The sequence below is a fragment of the Lichenostomus cassidix genome, chromosome 2, assembly GCF_008360975.1.
Source record: "Lichenostomus cassidix isolate B80296 chromosome 2, HeHo_3.0, whole genome shotgun sequence".
In the NCBI taxonomy this organism is placed as follows: domain Eukaryota; kingdom Metazoa; phylum Chordata; class Aves; order Passeriformes; family Meliphagidae; genus Lichenostomus; species Lichenostomus cassidix.
The window spans coordinates 150,341,740-150,362,560 of record NC_139482.1 but is presented as its reverse complement, the minus strand read 5'-3'; the positions used below and the strand labels follow the sequence as shown (position 1 = coordinate 150,362,560).

Sequence of the window (20,821 nt, the reverse complement as noted above, 5' to 3'; positions counted from 1 at the left end):
TCAGGGAGAGAGAGAAGGGGGGAGGGTGTCTGTCCTGCCACACGTGGCCACACCATTGTTTTTTAGTTACTCTGCAACTCCAACCTTGTCTGCATTTCCATCTCACTCATATTTTCCATATCCTCAGCATCTCTTGCAAGGTCATATCTATAAGGCTTTCCTATTTCATCTTCCCCAACGCCTTGGATCGTGTTTTGGATTCCTTCCTGTCCAGAGAACTGTGGATCTGGCTGGGGGAATGGTGGAACTCAGAATTCTTGAAATGTTGAAGATCCTTTCCAATCCCAACCGCCCTGACCGATTTGTGGTGTCCTGGTGCTCCTTTTTTTTTTGCAGAAAAGGAAGGAGGAGGAGGCTAAGATCCAGGAGGAATATGGATATTGCATCCTGGACGGGCACCGGGAGAAGATTGGCAACTTCAAAACGGAACCTCCGGGGCTCTTCCGTGGCCGGGGGAACCACCCCAAAATGGGGATGCTGAAGAAGAGGATCACGCCGGAAGATGTCATCATCAACTGCAGCAGGTGGGTTTTCCTTGGAAGAGCTGAGCTTTGTGGGGTTTCCTTTGGGGTTTTGTGGGGTTTCCTTTGGGGTTGGGGTGACCTGGACACCTCCTCTGCTCAGAGTTGGGGTTTTTCCATCTCCTGCAATCCCTGTTTTCCACATCCTGAGTGGTTTTTCCCCTCTGAGTTATGGGAGCTGGGCTGATGTTAAGCCACTCATTCAAAGACCTTGAATCAGAACATTCCCCACCAGTCCAGAAAGTTCTCCTGGTTTTCCCACCATCCAAATGATAAAAATCCTGGTTGTGGGAAGGAGCAGCAGGGGGAAGCTCAGGGGGAGAAAAGGAAACTCAGGGGGAATTTTCTTGCTCTCTGCAACTCCGTGGTGGTTTTGCTTAGCTCAGAACATCAGCAAGGTCTCTTTGGCATCTAAGGGAAATCGAAACTCTTTAAAAGCTGTTGTGGTTGGCCTGAAGAAGTGTCTGAGGGGTGGGGTGTGGCACCAAGATGGCTCCTGTGTGTCCTGAGGGAAAGTTCTGGAAGTTCTTCACCACGTCCAGCAGAGCCAATCCCTGGTGGCTCTGAAGGTGATGGACATGCTGCTGGCCAAGTTTAGCCCAATTAGAGATATCAGTGACGCCTCTGTGAAAACATATTTAAGGAGAAATCAAACCAAAGCAGCCACGCAGTTCTTTTTTAGCTAGAGGAGGAGGAGGAGGAGGTGAAAATATGTGAAGAGAAAACAACATGGAGACACCAAGGTCAGTGCAGAAGGTGGGGGAGGAGATGATCCAGCCTGGAGAAAGCTGGGATCAGCGGGAGTCTCGTGGAAAGGGTTAAAACTGCAAAGGCTTTGCTCCTGGGATTGGAAATCTACACTCTGTGGACAAAAAAAAAAAAAAAATCCGTGTTGCAGCAGAATTTCGGGTGGGATGCTGCTTGGGAAATTGGAGCCATGTCAAAGAAATTCCCAGAGGGCTGTCTCTCATTGGAGGGACCCCATGGCTGAGCAGAGGAGCCCTGCTCAGAGAAAAACCCCAAACCCTGTTGGTTGGAAAGAGGGAAGGTGGTGAGCAGAAAAAGTGTCTTAAGAGGGAGAGTGGTGAGCAGAAAATGAGTTTTTGTAGTAGAAGAGTTGTGGTGATGAATGGATTTATGGACCAAGAAAAAACCCCAAACCCTGTTGGTTGGAAAGAGGGAGGTGGATGAGCAGACAAAGTGTCTTAAGAGGGAGAGTGGTGAGCAGAAAACGAGTTTTTGTAGTAGAAGAGTTGTGGTGATGGATGGATTTATGGACTAAGAAAAAACCCCAAACCCTGCTCCCTACCCGAGCTGTTGGTTGGAAAGAGGGAGCGGAATGAGCAGAAAAAGTGTCTTAAGAGGAAGAAGGGTGAGCAGAGAACGAGTTTTTGTAGTAGAATTGTGGTGATGAATGGATTTATGGACTAAGACAAAACCCCAAACCCTGTTGGTTGGAAAGAGGGAGGGGGGTGAGCAGAAAAAGTGTCTTAAGAGGGAGAGTGGCGAGCAGAGAATGAGTTTTTGTAGTAGAATTGTGGTGATGGATGGATTTATGGCCTAAGAAAAAACCCCAAACCCTGCTCCCTACCCAAGCTGTTGGTTGGAAAGAGGGAGGTGGATGAGCAGAAAAAGTGTCTTAAGAGGGAGAAGGGTGAGCAGAAAACGAGTTTTTGTAGTAGAATTGTGGTGATGAATGGATTTATGGACTAAGAAAAAACCCCAAACCCTGCTCCCTTGTTGGTTGGAAAGAGGGAGGGGAATGAGCAGAAAAAGTGTCTTAAGAGGGAGAGTGGTGAGCAGAAAACAAGTTTTTGTAGTAGAATTGTGGTGATGAATGGATTTATGGACCAAGAAAAAACCCCAAACCCTGTTGGTTGGAAAGAGGGAGGTGGGTGAGCAGAAAAAGTGTCTTAAGAGGGAGAAGGGTGAGCAGAGAACAAGTTTTTGTAGTAGAAGAGTTGTGGTGATGAATGGATTTATGGACTAAGAAAAAACCCCAAACCCTGTTGGTTGGAAGGAGGGAGGGGAATGAGCAGAAAAAGTGTCTTAAGAGGGAGAGTGGTGAGCAGAGAACGAGTTTTTGTAGTAGAAGAGTTGTGATGAATGGATTTATGGACCAAGAAAAAACCCCAAACCCTGCTCCCTACCCGAGCTGTTGGTTGGAAGGAGGGAGGGGAATGAGCAGAAAAAGTGTCTTAAGAGGAAGAAGGGTGAGCAGAGAACGAGTTTTTGTAGTAGAATTGTGGTGATGAATGGATTTATGGACTAAGAAAAAACCCCAAACCCTGTTGGCTGGAAGGAGGGAGGTGGGTGAGCAGACAAAGTGTCTTAAGAGGGAGAGTGGTGAGCAGAAAACGAGTTTTTGTAGTAGAAGAGTTGTGGTGATGGATAGATTTATGGACTAAGAAAAAACCCCAAACCCTGCTCCCTACCCGAGCTGTTGGTTGGAAGGAGGGAGGGGAATGAGCAGAAAAAGTGTCTTAAAAGGGAGAGGAGTGAGTGAACAAATTGTCTTGAGCGCTTAGTTTTACTTCTCATTTATCCTCTGACTCTGTTAGGTTAATAAATCACTTTGCAACTCTAAGTTTTCAGCCTGTTCCTGCCCTTTGGTGTGTTTCCTCTCACCAGTGCTTTATCTCAACTCCTGAGTCCAGTGTGTGTTTAAGTTTTTTTTTTTGGGTTTTTTTTTTCCTCCCTCTGTGTATCTGCAGTAGGAGAGAGCAGAAAAAGCAGATTTAGGTACCTGGCATTTAGCCAGGGTCAAACCACAACAAACTCCCTGATGGGAGGGTGAAGCCTTTGGGCAGCTGTTTTCTACTTTTTTGAAGTTATTTAGAGGTACAGGCAGAGGAGGAGTGTTTTATATAGTTCACTCATTAATTTGGTTTATGGATTTTTGTAGCGGTTTTAGGCAAAGAAGTAGAAGCTGCAGGATGTGTTGGAAAAATATCACATCTGTTTGTCAGGTCTCTTTCCTTTCTAGATAATAAACTTATGAATTCTTGATGCGTTCTTAGTTCATTCTTCTCTTCTTGTGAAATTCTTCTATCAAAACACATGGATATTTCTCAACTGTCATACCCTTTTCTCCCAGAATATTATAGGAGGAGAGGAAATGACCTCAAGCTGTGCCAGGAGAGTTTTGGGTTGGATATTTGGGGGAAAATTCTCCCCAGAAAGGGTGGTCAGGAGGCTGCCCAGGGCAGTGGTGGAGTCACCAGCTCTGCAGGGATTTGAAATCCGTGTTGATGTGACACTTGGGACATTGTTTGGTGGTCCTGGCAGTGCTGGTTTATGGTTGGATTGGATGATTTTGGACAAATTTTCCAAATTTAACTATTCCGTGTTGTGGAGCAGTTTTGGGTGGATTCTGTTTTCTCCAAGTGATGCTACAGTGTGGTGCTCATCCTTAGCTCACTGAAAACCTCTTTCCTCATGGTCTGAGGGCTCCAATCCTGCTCTCCCCACAGGGATTCCAAGGTTCCTGAGCCCCCAGAAGGTCACAAGTGGAAGGAGGTGCGCTGTGACAACACTGTCACCTGGCTGGCCTCGTGGACAGAGAACATCCAGAAGGCCACCAAGTACATCATGCTGAATCCCAGCTCCAAGCTCAAGGTCGGAATGGTGGATTTGGGAAAACAGATGGGGAATATCAACAATTTTATTTTTTTGGGGGGTTTTTTTGGGTTTTTTTGTTCCGTCTCTAAAAATGGGATAAACGAAACGGTGAGAAGGAAAGGAGAGATGGTTAAACACCAAACTTATTCCAGGGAATGGGTTCTCCTGGCAGAGTCATCCTGGTGACTCAGGATCACCCTGGAGAATCCACATTTCTCTTGTGTGTCCAGGGAAGGCTGTAGGAAACCAGCCAGGGGCTGAGAGGATCCACAGGGGCTGAGAGGATCCATATGGACCAGAGCTGGGTTGAGTTCATCTATGCCAGGAAGTGGAGAGTAGGAAGAGGTGGGATTGAGCAATGTGGGAAGAGAAAAGGGATTCAAGGCTAATTCCAGAGCTCAAAGAAAGTGGAAATGCTGCCCAGGAGGGCAGAACTGAGCAAGTGCTCTGTCCATCCACTTTGGTGTCCAAAGAGCCATCCTTGGCCATGGTTTGACCACTTTGTCCTTGCCATGCTCTGGCTGGTGGAGAACACCCTGACTTGGCCACGATCCACATCCAGCATGGCCAGCAGATGGCACAGAAACCCTGGAGGAGCTCTTTCTGCTCCAGTTCATTTACTTCATGGATTTTTCCCAAGAAAACAATGGTGTTTGAGCAGAATTTAAATGCTGGAGGTGTTTCCAGAGCAGGACTTGACTGGTAGGGATGGAATTAAGATGGGGAACAGAACAGAAAATATCCTGGTTTCCCATTCCAGGGGGAGAAGGACTGGCAGAAATACGAGGTAGCTCGGCGCCTGAAGGATGTTGTCCACAAAATCCGGGCTCAGTACAGAGCTGACTGGAAGTCCAAGGGGTTGAAGGAGCGGCAAAGAGCAGTCGCTCTCTACTTCATTGACAAGGTAACCACAGCCTCACCTCTCAGCTTCCCATCCCTGTGGAAGTTGGGAATTCACTTCCCTGACCCACCCCAGCCTGCAGTTCTTGGTGTTTGCTGGTTCTACCACCCAGGGTGGCTCCACAGGAGGAATCTGGGGATGGTTTGGTGGGATGGGACCTCCGAGATCATCTCATTCCAAGATGAGCAGGGACACCTTCCGCTAGACCAGGTGGCTCCAAGACCCATCCAGCTTGGATTTGAGCATTCCCAGAGGTGTGGAATTTGGAAGTTGTCCCTAGCAGAAGGTGTCCCTGCCCGTGGCCAAATGATCTTGAAGGCACCTTCCAAATCGTGCTATCAATCTAGAGGTGGAGGTGATCTGATCTCCTCTAGTCCCCACCCACTTTAACAACCTGGGCCAGGGGAACTGAGCTGGGATGGGATGGATTTTTCTATTTCCTTCCAGCTGGCCCTGCGAGCTGGGAATGAGAAGGAGGAAGGGGAGACTGCAGACACAGTTGGCTGCTGCTCGCTGCGCGTGGAGCACATCCAGCTGCACCCCGAGCTGGACGGGCAGCAGAACGTGGTGGAGTTTGACTTCCTGGGGAAAGACTCCATCCGTTACTACAACAAAGTGTCCGTGGAGAAGGCGGTGAGTGGGGCAGGAATGGAGGCAGTGCTCGATCTCCTGGGTTCACTCAAGGCTCCTCAGTCCCAAATTTGCATCCAAAACCTGTTGGCAAGGTTTTGGATGTCTGTGTTTTAACCCTGGAGAACGGGGGAAATTTTGGAATTTCCAAGGTTGTTCTGCCCCATGAACCATGAGGGAGAAGTCCCACCTCAGTTGGCTGGTGGGCGTCAGGAGTTGAAATGTCTCTGTTTATACCAAATTATTCTCCTTTGCCCGTGGGAAAAGATGTTTTTTATGGTGTTTGTGGGGAAACTGGAATGTCAGAGATGGGAAAGATGGCAGAAGACACCCAGTGGTGTCTTGGAAGGTTGGTGGGATGTGCCAACATGAGGCTGAATCAGAGTCCATCTGGAGGAGGAGAGAGATGAGGGAGATGTCTGGGAACAATTCATTCCTTGGCCCTGACCAGGAATTTCCCCCTTTTCAGGTGTTTGAGAACCTGCAGCTGTTCATGAAGAACAAGGACCCCAGCGAGGACCTCTTTGACAAGCTCACGGTGAGTTGTCACCTCGAGGCTTTTCGAACAGCACTGGTGGCCCTGAGGGAGGAGAAGCCAAACCTCTCTGCTTCCCTGAGGAGTTGGATTTCTGCTCCTTCCCTCTTCCAACTCATCCATTTGGAGTTTTTTTTTAGCTTGGGAAGGTCTGCCCACGTTTGGGGAATTAACAGAGGTGCCAAACCTCAGCCTTTGATGCTTTAGGACCTTACCAGGGTTCCACAGAAGGGGAGAGGCTGCTGGAGACAAGGTTGCAGGTCCTGGAAAAATCAACTTCCTTTCCTCCCTCAGGATGGGATATGGGATCCATGAGCATCCCCATGTGCTTGTGGAACAGGGATGTGATATTGGAGGTGAGATCAGGAATTGTTAAGGTTGGAAGAGATCTCTAAGATCATCAAATCCAAGCATTAACCCACCACTGCCACTAAATCATGTCCCCAAGTGCCATTCTGTGTCCTCTTGAGCATTGATGGGCAGAAATTGCTGCCTTGAAAATATTTTTTTTTTTTGTGGATTTAGGTGGAATTTTAGGCCAGTTTTGGGTAGATGATGACCTGACCCCACAAGCAGCTCTACAGGCTGTAGGATTTAATTTTTTTTTTAATGCCTGATTTTGGTTGCTCAGGCAGAAGATGGTCTTGGGGAAAAAAAAAAAAGAGATTTGTCCTGCTTCTGCTTGTTCTATTCCTTCTCTTTCATGGATTCATGGAATGGTTTGGGTTGGAACCCCAAAGACTTTCCAGTTCCAACCCCCTGCCATGCCCAGGGACACCTTCCACTTCTCCAGGCTGCTCCAAGCAAAGGCCATGAACAATTGCAGGGACTGAGCCAACCACACCTTCTCCAGAAATTCCATTTCAAGGCCCTCAACACCCTCCCAGGGAATAATTCCTTCCCAACATCCCTTTGCCACTTTGAAGCCATTCCTCCTTGTCCTACACTAGAATTCCTGCTGTGGGTTTCCCCACACTTTTCCCTCGTTTTCTCCCCTCCAGACACAATTCCTGAACAAACACCTCCAGCACCTCATGGATGGTTTGACAGCCAAAGTCTTCAGGACCTACAACGCCTCCATCACCCTGCAGGAGCAGCTCAAGGCGCTCACCAACCGTGAGTTCCAGTGGCTGTGGTGTCACTCGGGGTGTCCCTGGCTGCCTTGTGGGACCAAAGGGCTTGAGAATGTCCATCCATTGCCTTGGGGTCCCTAAAACTTCCTGTGTCCCACCTGATGCTCCATGGAGTAGGGTGGGAGTAATTTATGGGGGTGAGCAGCGGGTTGGGAATGTTGCTGAGTGAGAAACGGTGAACTCCAGGATTCTCTGACTAACTGAGGGCCAAGATGGGAATATTTTCCCCTCTTTTTCCTCGTGTTGCTGGTTTGTTGCACTATTTCTGCCTCCTCGGGTGTGTGAGGGATGAGTCACAACATCAAACTGTGGTGCTCAATTCTTTCCCCAATTTCCACAACCATTACTGCTCTCCCTGGAGAAATAACGCGACAGCAACTTTGTTTTCCTTTCCTCCTGCCGCATTCCCTGCTTTTCCCAGCTCCTGGGATGGAAACAGTGATATTTTTGTTTCTTTCCAGCTGAAGACAGCGTTGCAGGGAAGCTCCTGGCCTACAACCGAGCCAACCGAGCCGTGGCTGTCCTGTGCAACCATCAGAGGTCAATTCCAAAAACCTTCGCCAGGTCCATGCAGGTCCTCCAGGAGAAGGTGAGACACACCCAGCTGAGAGATCCCAGACCTAATCTGGCCTCTGGATTTTAGTTTTGGGCTTGGGGTGGTGTTTGAGGGGATCACCTTGGTGAAGCACATCAGGGAATGTCCTGGGAATAGTGGATTTTAATCAGTGCAGACCCAGGGGTATGGTGACCTCAGATGTTGGGGGAAGCACACTCAGCACAGAATTTGGGTGAGTTTTTATGAGTTTGGGGCTTTTTTTCATCACTTTGTGTCTTCAAGCCAAACTTGGGGGCCTTTTGTGATGGCACAGCTCTGGCATAGTCAGATCAAGCTCAGAGAAATTACTTTTACTGTCTTACTGCAGGAAAAGCAGCTTGAAAATACCTCAAATTACCACTTTTAATTGTCCTCAGCTTTTGCTGAAGGACTGGGATTTCTCCGAGGGCTCTGCTGCTGTCACAGGTCCCTCAGCCTCAGGCAGGTGCAGAAGATGAACAGATTTAGGAGCTCCAAGGGGTTGTGGCATCTGAGCTGTGATGGTATTTTAGAAAATGCTAAAAACTGCTTGATCCCAGAAAATGCTGCAGGGACAAGTCAGGAAGTAGGGCTGGGAAGAAACTGAGGAATGGTGTGGGAAAGAAAAGAGGGAGGAAGCTGAAACCTTGAGGGAGTTTGGAAGTGTTGTCTGATTTTTATTTTTCCCCTTGACAGATCGATGCCAGGAAGAAACAAGTGGAGGAAGCCCAGGAAGAGTTGAAAAAAGCTGAAGAGGAGTTTGAAGACACAAAAGATGCCAAAGCAGAAGCGTGAGTGGCTCTTCCTAGGAATCCTCTCTGGCAGAGGGATCCAGAGGGCCCATGGATGGGATGGTGTGACCCAAACGGACCAGAAATACCCAAATTTGGGATTGGGAACTTCTTGCTCCATCAAGGTTTGGAAGATGGTTAAGATCTTGTGGATGGTTCCCTCCAGGGACACCTATTTCACAATTTCAGGTTGCTCCAAGCCCCATCCAAGCTGGCCTTGGACACTTCCAGGGATGGGACAGCCACAGTTTCTCTGGGCAACCCATTCCAAGGGTTTTCTCTGCATGCTGGATTTTGTTTGTCCATCTTTGGTGGTGGAAATAACTTTTTTCTTATTTTTTTTTGCTTTTAAATATTAAAAAAAGCATTGTATCAGGTCCAAATCCTCAGGAAACAGGTTAGTCCTGAGTGGCATCTTTGCCATTCCAGGATATTTCTGAGCTTTAGGACATTTTGGTTTTTTCCTCCACTTCCCCTCAGGAACGTGCAGAAGAAGAAGAAGCTGCTGAAGAGGCTGGAGGAGCAGCTGGCCAAGCTGAACGTCCAGGCCACGGACAGGGAGGAGAACAAGCAAATAGCTCTGGGCACATCCAAGCTGAATTACCTGGACCCCAGGATCAGTGTAGCTTGGTAAGTCCTGGATGAGAAATCACGGAATGGTTTGGGTCGGAAAGGACCTTAAAGTCCATGGTTTTCCACGGGGAGGAACATCTCCCACCATCCAAGTTGCTCCAAGCCTTGTCCAGCCTGGCCTTGGGCGTTCCCAGGGATGCAGCTGGGAGGACACTTGTTGGCCAACTGGTGCCCACTGGTGTCTTGTGCTCTGCCCAGGTGCAAGAAATTCGGAGTTCCCATCGAGAAGATCTTCAACAGGACGCAGAGGGAGAAGTTTGCCTGGGCTATCGACATGGCTGGAGAGGACTTTGAATTCTGAGCTGGTGCTTTCCCTGTGAAATCCTAAATCCTGCTCGTTTAGTGCTGCTGGGAAGGTTTTTTTTTTAGTTTTTTTTTTTAATTTGCTGCTGCTAAGGGCTGAGGGTTGTCTGAGTTTGGTTTTTTTTTTTGTTTTGGTTTTTTTATGGAGAGCAAACTCCTGGATTTCCAGTTGGAAGAGGTATTGCTGATCGTGGCACTCAGCCTGCCTGCAGTGGCTTTGGGAACTCTTAATTCCTCTTCGGAGTTGCTAAATACTTGGGATTTTTTTTTTTTTCTTTCATTCTTCCTCTGTAGTCTTGGAAGGAGATTAAACAAGAGCCTTAATCGTGCTGATGAATAAGATCAGGTCTCATCCTGCCTCCTCCTTGGGGTGTAGTGGAGCTGAACTTTCCTTTCCAGACTGAGTGGGGTGGATGGGGAAACGTGAGGTGATGGCAGCAGGAAAACAGGGAACTGCAGTATCAAAGCTGGGATTGGATTAGGGATGCACTGCAGGGAAAGCAAAAACCTCAGAGTTTTTACATTTCAGGGCACTTTGTGCCTTTTCACCTCCAGGGAGGGAGAAAGTTGTGCAAATGGCAGGGATGTAAAATGGAAAAATGTGGGAGGGAATTTGGGTCATGGCAGGAGAAGGTGGAAGGGAAGATGTTGGATTTAAAAGCAGTTTTACACTGCAGGAGGTTAAAATTCATCTTGGCACGAGCAAAGTGTATTTTCACCACCCCAATGTGGTTAAATTTTGGTCAGGGAGAGGATTTCTCACTTGCAGCCAGGTTTATTCCCATATTTTCTTCACTTGGCTCTGGCTCAGCTCCTGTATCCAGAGCAGGAAATGACCTGTCCAGCCACAGGTTTAGGAAACGGGAAATTTCCTGGAAAATAGGGAATTTTCCAAGCTCTGTGGGATGTGTGGTGGGGAGTGGGACCAATGTTCCTGGAGCTGCTCCTGCGTTGGGATCATTTGGAATCATCCTTCCCGCTAGGAATGGAGCAGGGAGAGATCAACAGCATAAACCTTATTTTATTGTTTCCTGCTTAATTGGCTGCTTTCCACATCCCAAAAAAAAGGTAAAACAGCACAATCCCACATCCCAGAGAACCCCAGCTGAGGGCAAACTGTTGCATTGGCAGCAAAACCTTCTGGAATTTCAGGGCTGATGTTCAGGGTGTGGAATTCCAAAGCTCCTGGTGCTTCCCACGTGTTCATTTCCGTTTGTTCTCGTGGTGAAACTGTTGCTGGTTTGGTTGGAAATCGAAGGCTTGGAATGCATTTCATTAAAACTGGGAGTGATTTCTTCTGATTATCCGTGACTGGAGGATTTTAGGTTTTTTTGTGAATCACCCCAGGTGTGGTTCTGGATGTTCCATCCCTGGAAGTGTCTCAGGACAGGTTGGATGGGGCTTGGAGCACCCTGGGATAGTGGAAGGTGAACCTGCCCATGGCAGGAGGGTGGAACTGGATGAGATTTAAGGTTCCTTTCAGTCCAAACCATCCTGTGATCCTATAAAATAAGGGAGTAACTCCTGACAGGCTGGGTTGTTGCTGTCCCAAATGGTCCTGTCCATCCTCACCCTGTTTTTTTCTGGAATCCTCCAGATATTTCTGGAAGAATTCCACAGATCTCCCCATTTTTAATCTGATGGGGTTTTCCATCAGGACCCTGTGGAGCAGGATCATGCTCTCATCCCAGAGAGGAGGATCCCTCTCCCATCCCAATAATTTGGGGTTATTTGATTACTCCAAGCAATACTGGTGTGCTCAGACGGTCCCTCCTCACTTTGGCCATTCCAGGCATGGTTTCAACTCTGTTTTTCTGAAGTCTCCATCCCTGGAAATGCTCAAAAAACCTGTGGAATTGGCACTTGAGGACACTGTTTAGTGGTGACTGTGGTGGTGTTGGGTTGGTGGTTGGACTTGATGATCCTAAAGGTCTCTTCCAACTTTCTATGATGTTGTAGGCAGAGGAAAACCTGTGTTTAAGGCCTTTGGGTAACCCAAAATCAAGATAATGACAGCATTTGGTGGAATTCAGGGTCAGAATTTTAACATTTTTCCATTCTGGTGGCTTCCTTTTTTTTACTTAAAAAAGGGAAGCTGCGGGTTGTGACAAAACCAGAAGTGACGCCTTCCCCTGTGACTTCTTGGTTGCCTAATTTGCTTTTCACAAAAGCCTTTTGTTCTCTGTGGGTGGGAGGAGACCTCACCCAAAATCCACCAGGGACAGAGGTGACTGCTCAGGCTGGTAGTGGATGAGCTTAGGGCTGGCTTAGTGACGTAATGGAGCTTTGAAACACAAAACAAAAACCCCAAACCCCAAAAATATATAAAAAAAATAAATGGGAGGTGGGAAGATTGTCCCCTGCCTTCAGCCTGGGGATGTCCCACACTGATGGCCCCAGGCAGTGATGACAGAGGGGATGTAGAAGATAAATTGAGGAGTGGGAGGAGGTGGTGAGAAGGTCCTCTTGTCTTGCTTTGGCATCTGCTGCCCCGCCCAGGTTCTTCTCAGAAATCCTGGGTTGGGGTGGCCTCTGGAGGGTTGGAGTTCAGCCTGTTCCTCAGAGGAGAGAAAAATGCTTTTGCCGAGTTGTTCAGTGTTTTCTAAAAGTGAATTTCAGTGTTTCCACAGAGGGAGATTCCTCTGCCCTGTTTGAGGATCGCTGTTTTTGGAGATGAATCACTGCCTGCCCTGGCAAAGCTTTTCCTTCCTTGGGTCTGGTTGGAATTTCCCGTGATGCATCTTGGCCTCAGCTGCTTGTCCTTTTCCTGGGCAGAGCCAGAGCCAGATTATCCTTGGATATCAGCTCCATAGCTGTCCTCTGTTAAAGGCAGCAATCCCACAGAATCACAGAATTAACTAGGTTGGAAAAGACCTTTAAGATCATCAAGTCCAACCTATGACCTAAAACCTCATCAATTAACCAAGACACTGAGAGCCACATCCAGTCTTTTATTAAACACCTCCAGGGATGGTGACTCCACCACCTCCCTGGGCTGACAATTCCAGTGCCAAATCACTCCTTCAGTGAGGAAATTTTTCCCAATGTCTAACCTAAACTTCCCTTGGTGCAGCTTAAGACTCTGTCCTCTTGTTCTGTCGGTTCTTGCCTGGGACAAGAGTTGTGGAGCAATAAGGTCACCCCTGAGTGTTTTCCAGGCTGAACAAGCCCAGCTCCCTCAGCTGCTCTGCACTGGGTTTGTGTTCCAAGCCCTTCACCAGTCCTGTTGCCCTCCTCTGGACACCTTCAAGCGTCTCAATGTCCTTCCTGAACTCAGTGGCCCAGAACTGGCCACTGCACTGGAGGTGTGGCCTCACCAGTGCTGAGTTCAGGGGGAGAATGACCTCCCTGGTCCTGCTGGCCACACCATTCCTGATCCAGGCCAGGATGCCACTGGCCTCCTTGGCCACCTGGGCACGCTGCTGGCTCATATTCAGTCAGCTGTCAACCAGTTACCCCCAGGTCCCTTTCTGCCTGGCCACTGTCCAGCCACTCTGTCCCCAGCCTGTGCCACGTCCCTTTCTGCCTGGCCACTGTCCAGCCACTCTGTCCCCAGCCTGTGGCACTGCAGGGCTTGTTGTGGCCAAAGCAGGACTTGGCACTTGGATTTGTTAAACTTCATCTTACTGGACTCTGCCCATCTAGCTTAGCCAGGAAAAAAAAAATCCAAATCAGTTACATTTTCTTTTCATTGCACTGATTTGGATTTTATCCCCATGTTCAACAGTTTTTACAGAACTTCTGGGAGATCCTGAAATCCCCTCAGCTTGCTGTGGGCTGCCAGCTTGTCCAGGAGGATGCTGTGGGAGATGATGACAAAGGCTTTGCTTAAATCCAGGTAGACAACATCCACAGCCTTTCCTGTATCAACCAGACAGGTCAGCTGGTCATAGGATTAAGGAGATCAGTGAGATCAGGTTGGTCAAAAACGACCTGCTCCTCCTAAACCCCTGCTGGCTGGGTCTGATCCCCTGGCCATGCTGTAGGTACTGTTTGGCACTCAAGATGATCTGTTCCATAATCTTGCTGGGCATCAAGGTCAGGCTGACAGGCCTGGAGTTTCCTGGATCCTCCTTCTGGTCCTTCTGTGGAAGAACTGTGGAATGTTTTAAGATCATCTCTTTCCAAATCCATGCCATGGGCAGGGACAACTTCCACTATCCCAGGTTGCTCCAAGTCCCATCCAACCTGGCCTTGGACACTCCCAGGGATGGGGCAGCCTCAGATTCTCTGGGAATTCCATTCCAGGGGCTCTCCACCATCCCAGGGAAGAATTCCTTCCCAAAATCCCATCTAACCCTGCCCTCTGGCAGTGTGCAGCCATTCCCTGTGTCCTGTCCCTCCATCCCTTGTCCCAAGTCCCTCTCCAGCTCTCCTGGAGCCCCTTGAGGCACTGGAAGTGGCTCTAAGCCCTCCCTGGAGCCTTCTCTTCTCCAGGCTGGACATTCCCAGCTCTCCCAGCCCCTGGAGCACCTCTATGGTCTCCTCTGGCTTTGCTCCAGCAGCTCCATCTCCTTGTGCAGATGATCCCAGAGCTGGATGTAGCTCTGATGTCCCCAAGCCAAGGATGGCTGGGGCTCTACAGGCAATTCCTTTCCCCACAGAAGTTGTTTGAGCAGCTGGAAGCTCCACTGGGATCCATCCCTGATTGTTGCATCCTAGAGATTTGGGAATATAAATCCACTGGCCAGAGCTGTGCACATCATAAACCTTCCCATGCTGTGTTCTCTCCTGGGGATGAGTCAAGGTTTTGCTCTTTGTCCAACAGATTATTGATCCTCCTGGGTGGAAAAAAACCTCATCCTCCTGTTTTCCAGAGTGAATTTCCACAGTTTCAGTCTGGCAGGATTCCTCACCTCCCCTGGCCCATCAGGTGATCTAAATCGTGGAGTCATTTAGGTTGGAAAAGCCCTTTATGTTCATCAAGTGCCGCCGCTAATTGCTGTGTTCACCCCAAGGCAATGTCCCCAAGTGCCACATTTCCATGTCTTTTCAATCCCTCCAGGAATGGTGACTCAGCCGGGTTGGGGAAGGGAACTCAGCAGATCTGCTTGGCTGCTCCTTCATCTGAGCAATGATGGGGCTTTCAGACGGATGGGGAGATGGAATTTTGGCTGATTTATCTGAATTGGCGCAGGCAGGGAAGGGGAGGTGATGGAGCATTTGCTGCTTTTCCCTTCCTGGAGTAAAGGGAAAACAAACCAGCTGCAGCCTGGCTGACTTGTAAAAAGTGGGAAACCACCTCGGGGATTGGAGGAAGAGGAGAGTGAAGGATTTCCAGAGGGGTTTTCCTGACGTTGCAAAAAATGAGGGAAAAAAAAAAAAGGGAAATGGAGAACAGAAAGTTTCAAGGGAATGTTTTGTTGGCTTGAGAGGAAAGGGGAAGAAGAACATTTGAGGCTGTGGCAACATTCAGAGATGTTGTCTCTGAACTCCATGAATGGAGACATTTCCTTTTCCAGCCCTTTTTAGTGGGGGACAAGAGCGTGGCTGTGGTTTGGCAGAAATAAAACGTGTGCTGAAGGAGCAACCTGGATTTTCTGTCCCATCACACTCAGATGGAAAATCAGCCCAAACTGGAGAGTGCCAAAGCACCCAGCGCTGACCTTTTGCTTTTATCTGTCCCCTGTGGTCTTTTATTTAACCTTTTTAATCCTAACAGGAGAGTGGAACTTGTTTTTTACACCTATTTTTGGCCAGTGCTATTGGCCCTCCGTTATTTAAAACAAAATAATCAGGAAAAACTCACCTGAGTTACCTGATTCGCCCCAATCGAGCCCAGAGACACTTCAGAGCCCAAGTCAGAGCAGTGGGTATTTGCTTTTTTCGGTGCACTGGGTGTGTGGGAATTGTTTCCACCAAACACACACCCCTCAGTACCCCAAAGACACAGAGTTATAGGTAAAATCATGAATATTCATTACGTTCCCCAGGATGGGAGTGGTTATACCAATCATTTCTCAGGAGTCATTAATACCATTAGCATGTGCACCACGCAGTCTCTGTACATCCTGGTGGTTTTTGGAGACCCCCAAAGCCCCCTGCAGGGTGAAAGTCCTTCATGGGCTGATTCAGCAGTTTCTGTGCTGGTTTTTTCATCCTTGTACATCTTATCAGCTAAGCCATCAGGCCAGAGCTGTTAGCTCCATTCCCTCCTCTCAGAGCTGTTAGCTACAATTTGAATTTGAATTGAGAGTTCAGCCTCCAGCCCCGGACAGGGGCTGTGCTGGTGGAAAGGGGCAAAAGCTCAAAGGAACAAGGATGGTTGAAGGGCAAATAGATTTCTCTTTCTCAAGAGCCATTGTCCTGATTTAGGGTAAAATAGAAATTCCTGATGTAAAAGAGCTAGAAGGTGGATAATAGTAATAATAATATTTTTAAACTGATTTAGAGAGCCAGAGATTGGATAATGATTTACTAAGATATGCCAGCTGCGATCCATTTATTATTTTCTTGATGAATTTGTGCCTACCTGGTATCGGGGAGGATGGAGAGAGGAGAGCCAAATAATTGAGAAAAACTGAGTGTAGCCGAGCATCCCGCCCTTGGACCCCAGGACTGGTACAGGTCAGTTCTCAGGCTTGGACTTGGACCAAGGACCAAGGGAGCATCGCAAGGGAACAGGGTGAACAGTTCATCGTGATGAAGAGGATGGAATCTGTCATAATTAATCATCAGGACCCTCGCCCACAATTAATCTGAGACACTGCGCTGGCGCGAGCATATTTAAATGAACTTTGAACTCATTATAATACGAAGTGGCGATAAGTAATGAATATGTATAGGGGCTTTGTCTAACTTTATGCATATGTAATCTGTAACCTGATATAAACCTAGTGAAGTGCTGCTAAGGGTGTGCATGTCTTTGGAGGGGTTACCCGCCATGCACCCCAGCTGGAATAAACACATACCTACTTCATAACGACCTGAGTTGTGGAGTCAATTCCGTGCTTCAGTCCCATACCACGTGTTTGGAAGTGCTGATGCCAAGAAAAATGGCTGCAAGGAGAGCAAAGCTGGGAGAAATCAGATCCCTGGGATGAACTGGAGGGCTTGGCTAGTGAGGGGCAGAGGAAAGGCTTCCAAAGGAGGATGAAAACTCCAGGATGTGAGGTTTGTGCCCTGGGAAGGAGAGCTGACAGCTGTGGGATGAGGATGGCTGCACATCCTGGGTGCCCCACTGGGAATGAGTGGATAACATCTACTCTGGCTCTTTATCCCTATTTTTGGCCAGTGTTATTGGCCCTCTGTTATTCAAAACAAAATAATCAGGGAAAATTCAGCTGGGTTATCCCAGACTCTGAGATTGGCTTCTCCAGACTTTAATCCTGAGCCAGTGCAAGCTGGAGCATGAGAAATCCCAATAAATGGCTTTGTTAATATTCTTAATCCGAGTTGGGATTAAGCTGCAATTATGATTTGATTGGCTTGGCTCAAGGATAAGCCTTGGGATAAAGGCTCTCCCAGCTGCAGGGAGGTTCCTAAATCCCTTCTCCTGGGAGGAGAGGAATCAGAATTATGGAATGGGGTGTATTGGAAAGGATGGGAAACCTGTGCTGGGGCCTCACCACCCTCCCAGGGATGAATTTCTTCCCAAAATCCCATCAGTGATAAATGAGGGGATAGTGAATGTTGGCTTTTGCATATATGAATTTAGCATTTATTAGTGATAGAGTACTGTGCAAAGTAGCACTTAGATAAAATATAATTAAGTAGAAACAAAGAGTGAATTTTAGACTATGTAATAGCTGTAGTATGCTAGAAATGTGGTAAGAAATACATGGTAATAGATGTCTTTGAAACTGATTAGCCACAAAGTCCTGAAGGAATAAAAACAAACAGATCTCATGCATCCCAAAACATCTGTGATCTACAGTCACACCTCACTGAAAAAAGGGGAATTAGGGGATAGAAGACTTCAGCCATCAGCCCTGAAACAAACCAGAAGGCCAAGATGTCACCAGCCTGGTGGACAGGAGCAAAGAGCAAAGGAGGAGGGATGATTGAAGTGTAAATAGTTTTTTTTTGGACTTAATGAATATGTAACAGTTACAGAAAGTACTTAAGTGTGCATTAAAATGAATAAGGTGTGGGACTGAAACTAAGGCAAACCAGTCTTTGTTCTCCTAATAAATGTTCAATATTGTATTCCAAAAAATTCTGGCTCGTGAATTTGTTTATATCACATCCAACCCTGCCCTCTGGCAGTGGGAAATCCATTCCCCCTGTCACTGAAAGTCGGGAAGAAAACAAAAACCCTCTAGCACTATATTTGAAGTGATCGAGAATCAGCCATTACTTTATTTTCTGGCCAGGATGTCCCAAGGAAAATATTCCAAACCCACGTTTTTACAGGATTTCTCCCCAAACTTTATACAGTCAAAACCCATCGAGGTTCACTGTTTCGATGTTCATTGGCCAAGAATTGAGCAACACCCAATATTCAGTTTCCTGTTGGGTCCTAATTTCAGGATGTTGATTAGATCCTCACTCTTTCTTTGATTTCTTATCAGTCCTTTCAGGACTAGATATTCCAACTCTGCCAGAGGCAGGTCTGGGGGAGATGTTCATGGATGGCTGTTGATGTTTGCTGGTTTTTGGGTATCTTTTGGGCTTCTCCTACTGTGTTGATATGGAAAGCTCATCTCCTAAAAAAAAAAAAAAACAAACAAAACCCTTTAAAAATTCCTTTACCCAACGCAAAGGCAAACTGAGCCTGATTAAATCTATATAAAAATTTCCAAACTGGTGTGTTTAACACCCCCATCCCAGTGTGAAAAGTCCCTCTTCCCTGTGCTGTGGTGTCTCTCCAGCCTTCCAGAAGTTCCCTGGGATTGCCCTGTGTTGCCTGATGCAGCCGGATGATGCCTTCCCAAAAAAATGCTGCGTTTCCAGGTGGGTGAGTGGCATTCAGGCTGCCTCTCCCCTCGGAAACAGATTTTCCTGCCAGGGTGGGACCACGAGGAAGTCTCCAATCCCTTCCCAGGGTCACCTGGAGTTCAATGAGCTCATTCCGTGCAATCTCTCCCACCTCTTTCTCAAGCTTTTGTTGGGATTTTCAACTCCTGACCGCTGGATTTGCCAAAGTGGGAGAGAATGGAGTGGAGAGAATGGAGTAATGATAATTAACTCATCATTAATTAGGGTTCCTGTTCCAATCTTGGTCATCCCCAGGCAGAAATAAATCCTGACTTTCTGTAGTTGGAGGGAACACCTGGAAGGGTTAAATCTCCACCTCCACTCCTCTGTATCCTTGGATCCAGTACAGATTTTGGACAAAAATAGGCATGGAATGAACGTAAACTCATTAAAATTCGTCCTCAAATGCAAATTTTGCTGCTGCCAGGGACGAGATGTGAAGGTGGGGAGGGGAGATAAACTGGCTGTGGAAGGTTTGGCTGTTCTTCCAAGCCCTGGAACTCAGCACCATCTTTTTTTTTAATTTTTATTTTATTATTTTATTTTATTTGGTTTCTTTTCCTTTGTCTGTGGGACCCTGTGTTGGATGGCTGCAGCCATCATTTCATTCAATTTTCCCTCAGTTGGCCAGGCTTTGGAGTGTGGCCCTTTAAGCAGAAATGTGGCTGAGCTGAGGCTGCATAACCCCTGACTCCCTTTTGTGGCAAAAATAAAAAGTTACGTTTATTTTTTTATTTATTTTTATTGGTTTGATTTCCCTCTCTATTCTCACATTTGACAGAGCTCCTCCAAGGGGCTCTGCTGGGTCATCTTCACAGGGCCTTCCTGTGTGCTGAGAAAAAGAAAATAACTCGAAAAACGACAAAACCAGGAGAGAAAATTCCAGAAATAGAACAGAGAATTGTTCTGTCCAAGAGCTCTGTGAGAGTCTAAGGCGAGGTTGTTTGTTACACCTTTAATCTGGAGTTTTCTGTGGATCCTCCTCTGTCCCAGTCGGGTCAGACCCACCTGGAGCACTGTGGCCAGATTTGGGATTAGAAGGGTGTGGAGCTGCTGGAGCAAATCCAGAGGAGGTTACGGAGATGCTCCAAGGGCTGGCAGAGCTGGGAATGTCCAGCCTGGAGAAAGGAAGGATCCAGGGAGACCTTGGAGTCACTTCCAGTGCCTAAAGGGACTCCAGGAGAGCTGGAGAGGGACTTGGGACAAGGGGTGGAGGGACAGGACAAGGGAGAATGGCTTTAAATAGAGTATGGTTAGATGGGATATTGGGAAGGAATTCTTCCCTGGGAGGGTGGTGAGACCCTGGAATGGAATTCCCAGAGAAGCTGTGGCTGCTCCATCCCTGGAAGTGTTGAAATCCAGGTTAGACAGGGCTTGGATTAATCTGGGATAGTGGAAAGTGTCCCTGGCCATGGCAGGGGGATGGAATGAGATGATTTCTTAAGGTCCTTTTCAACCCAAACAATTCCATGTGAAAAGCAACTAATGCTTTCAGTTTGTAAAACCTCTGGATTGAAGCTTCTGAACTTGTCCTGACCTGCCTGGGGCTTTTTTTTCTTTCTTTTTTTTTTTTTTTAATCTTGGCTGAGTGGGAAGAGTAATTTTCCTAATTGACCGAGTGGTTGTGGCTAATTAGCTCCGCTTTTGTTTCGCTTTGTATGGAGCAGCTGTGGATTTGTACAAACAGCAGCACTGAGCCGTAACTCAGTGCAGGATGAAGGGTTTGTGATCCAAGGACACAGAGCAGGGAAATTCCAGTTTGGAGGTCTGGAGGAGAGGGAAATGTGGGATGTGAAGGAGAGAGGAGCAGGATTGGGGTGATTGGATGGGGAAGGCTCTGGCACAGGTTGTCCAGAGAAGTTGTGGTTGCTCCATCCCTGGAGGTGTCCAAGGCCAAGCTGGATGAGGATCTGAGTAACCTGGGATAGTGGAAGGTGTTCCTGTCCATGGCAGGAGTTGTATTGAGATTATCTTCAAGGTCCTTCCCAACCCAAACCATTCCATAGTTCTATAAATTGTCTTCAAAACAGGAATTAACATGCCTGGAAAAGCTTCCATCCAGCTTTCCCCACATTGCTCTGCATAGGATTAATCTTTATTTTCCTAGAGTAGGCAGGACTTGTATGATCCTCGGGCAGCATTTCCACCTCAGGATATTCTGTGGAGTCACAGGAGAGAAATCCACATGGCCACAGTGGGAAAAACCTTCCCAAGGCTCCAGGATTGACCCCAACTGGAAAATCAAAACTGGGGTTCTGCT

The 20,821-nt window shown here is 47.5% G+C and overlaps 1 protein-coding gene across 1 annotated transcript in view; it reads left to right on the top strand.

The window, feature by feature from the left end:
- TOP1MT (DNA topoisomerase I mitochondrial) overlaps positions 1 to 10,953 on the top strand; it is a 31,368-nt gene extending 20,415 nt beyond the window's left edge. Inside the window, exons 5-14 of the mRNA XM_085049859.1 lie at positions 337 to 524; positions 3,995 to 4,139; positions 4,903 to 5,046; positions 5,491 to 5,676; positions 6,143 to 6,211; positions 7,210 to 7,324; positions 7,803 to 7,930; positions 8,612 to 8,706; positions 9,187 to 9,336; positions 9,538 to 10,953. Of these exons, the coding sequence (XP_084905985.1) occupies positions 337 to 524; positions 3,995 to 4,139; positions 4,903 to 5,046; positions 5,491 to 5,676; positions 6,143 to 6,211; positions 7,210 to 7,324; positions 7,803 to 7,930; positions 8,612 to 8,706; positions 9,187 to 9,336; positions 9,538 to 9,640 (1,323 nt within the window). The 3' untranslated portion in view covers positions 9,641 to 10,953. The remainder of the gene's footprint in view (positions 1 to 336; positions 525 to 3,994; positions 4,140 to 4,902; positions 5,047 to 5,490; positions 5,677 to 6,142; positions 6,212 to 7,209; positions 7,325 to 7,802; positions 7,931 to 8,611; positions 8,707 to 9,186; positions 9,337 to 9,537) is intronic.
- Positions 10,954 to 20,821: the final 9,868 nt, after the last annotated feature.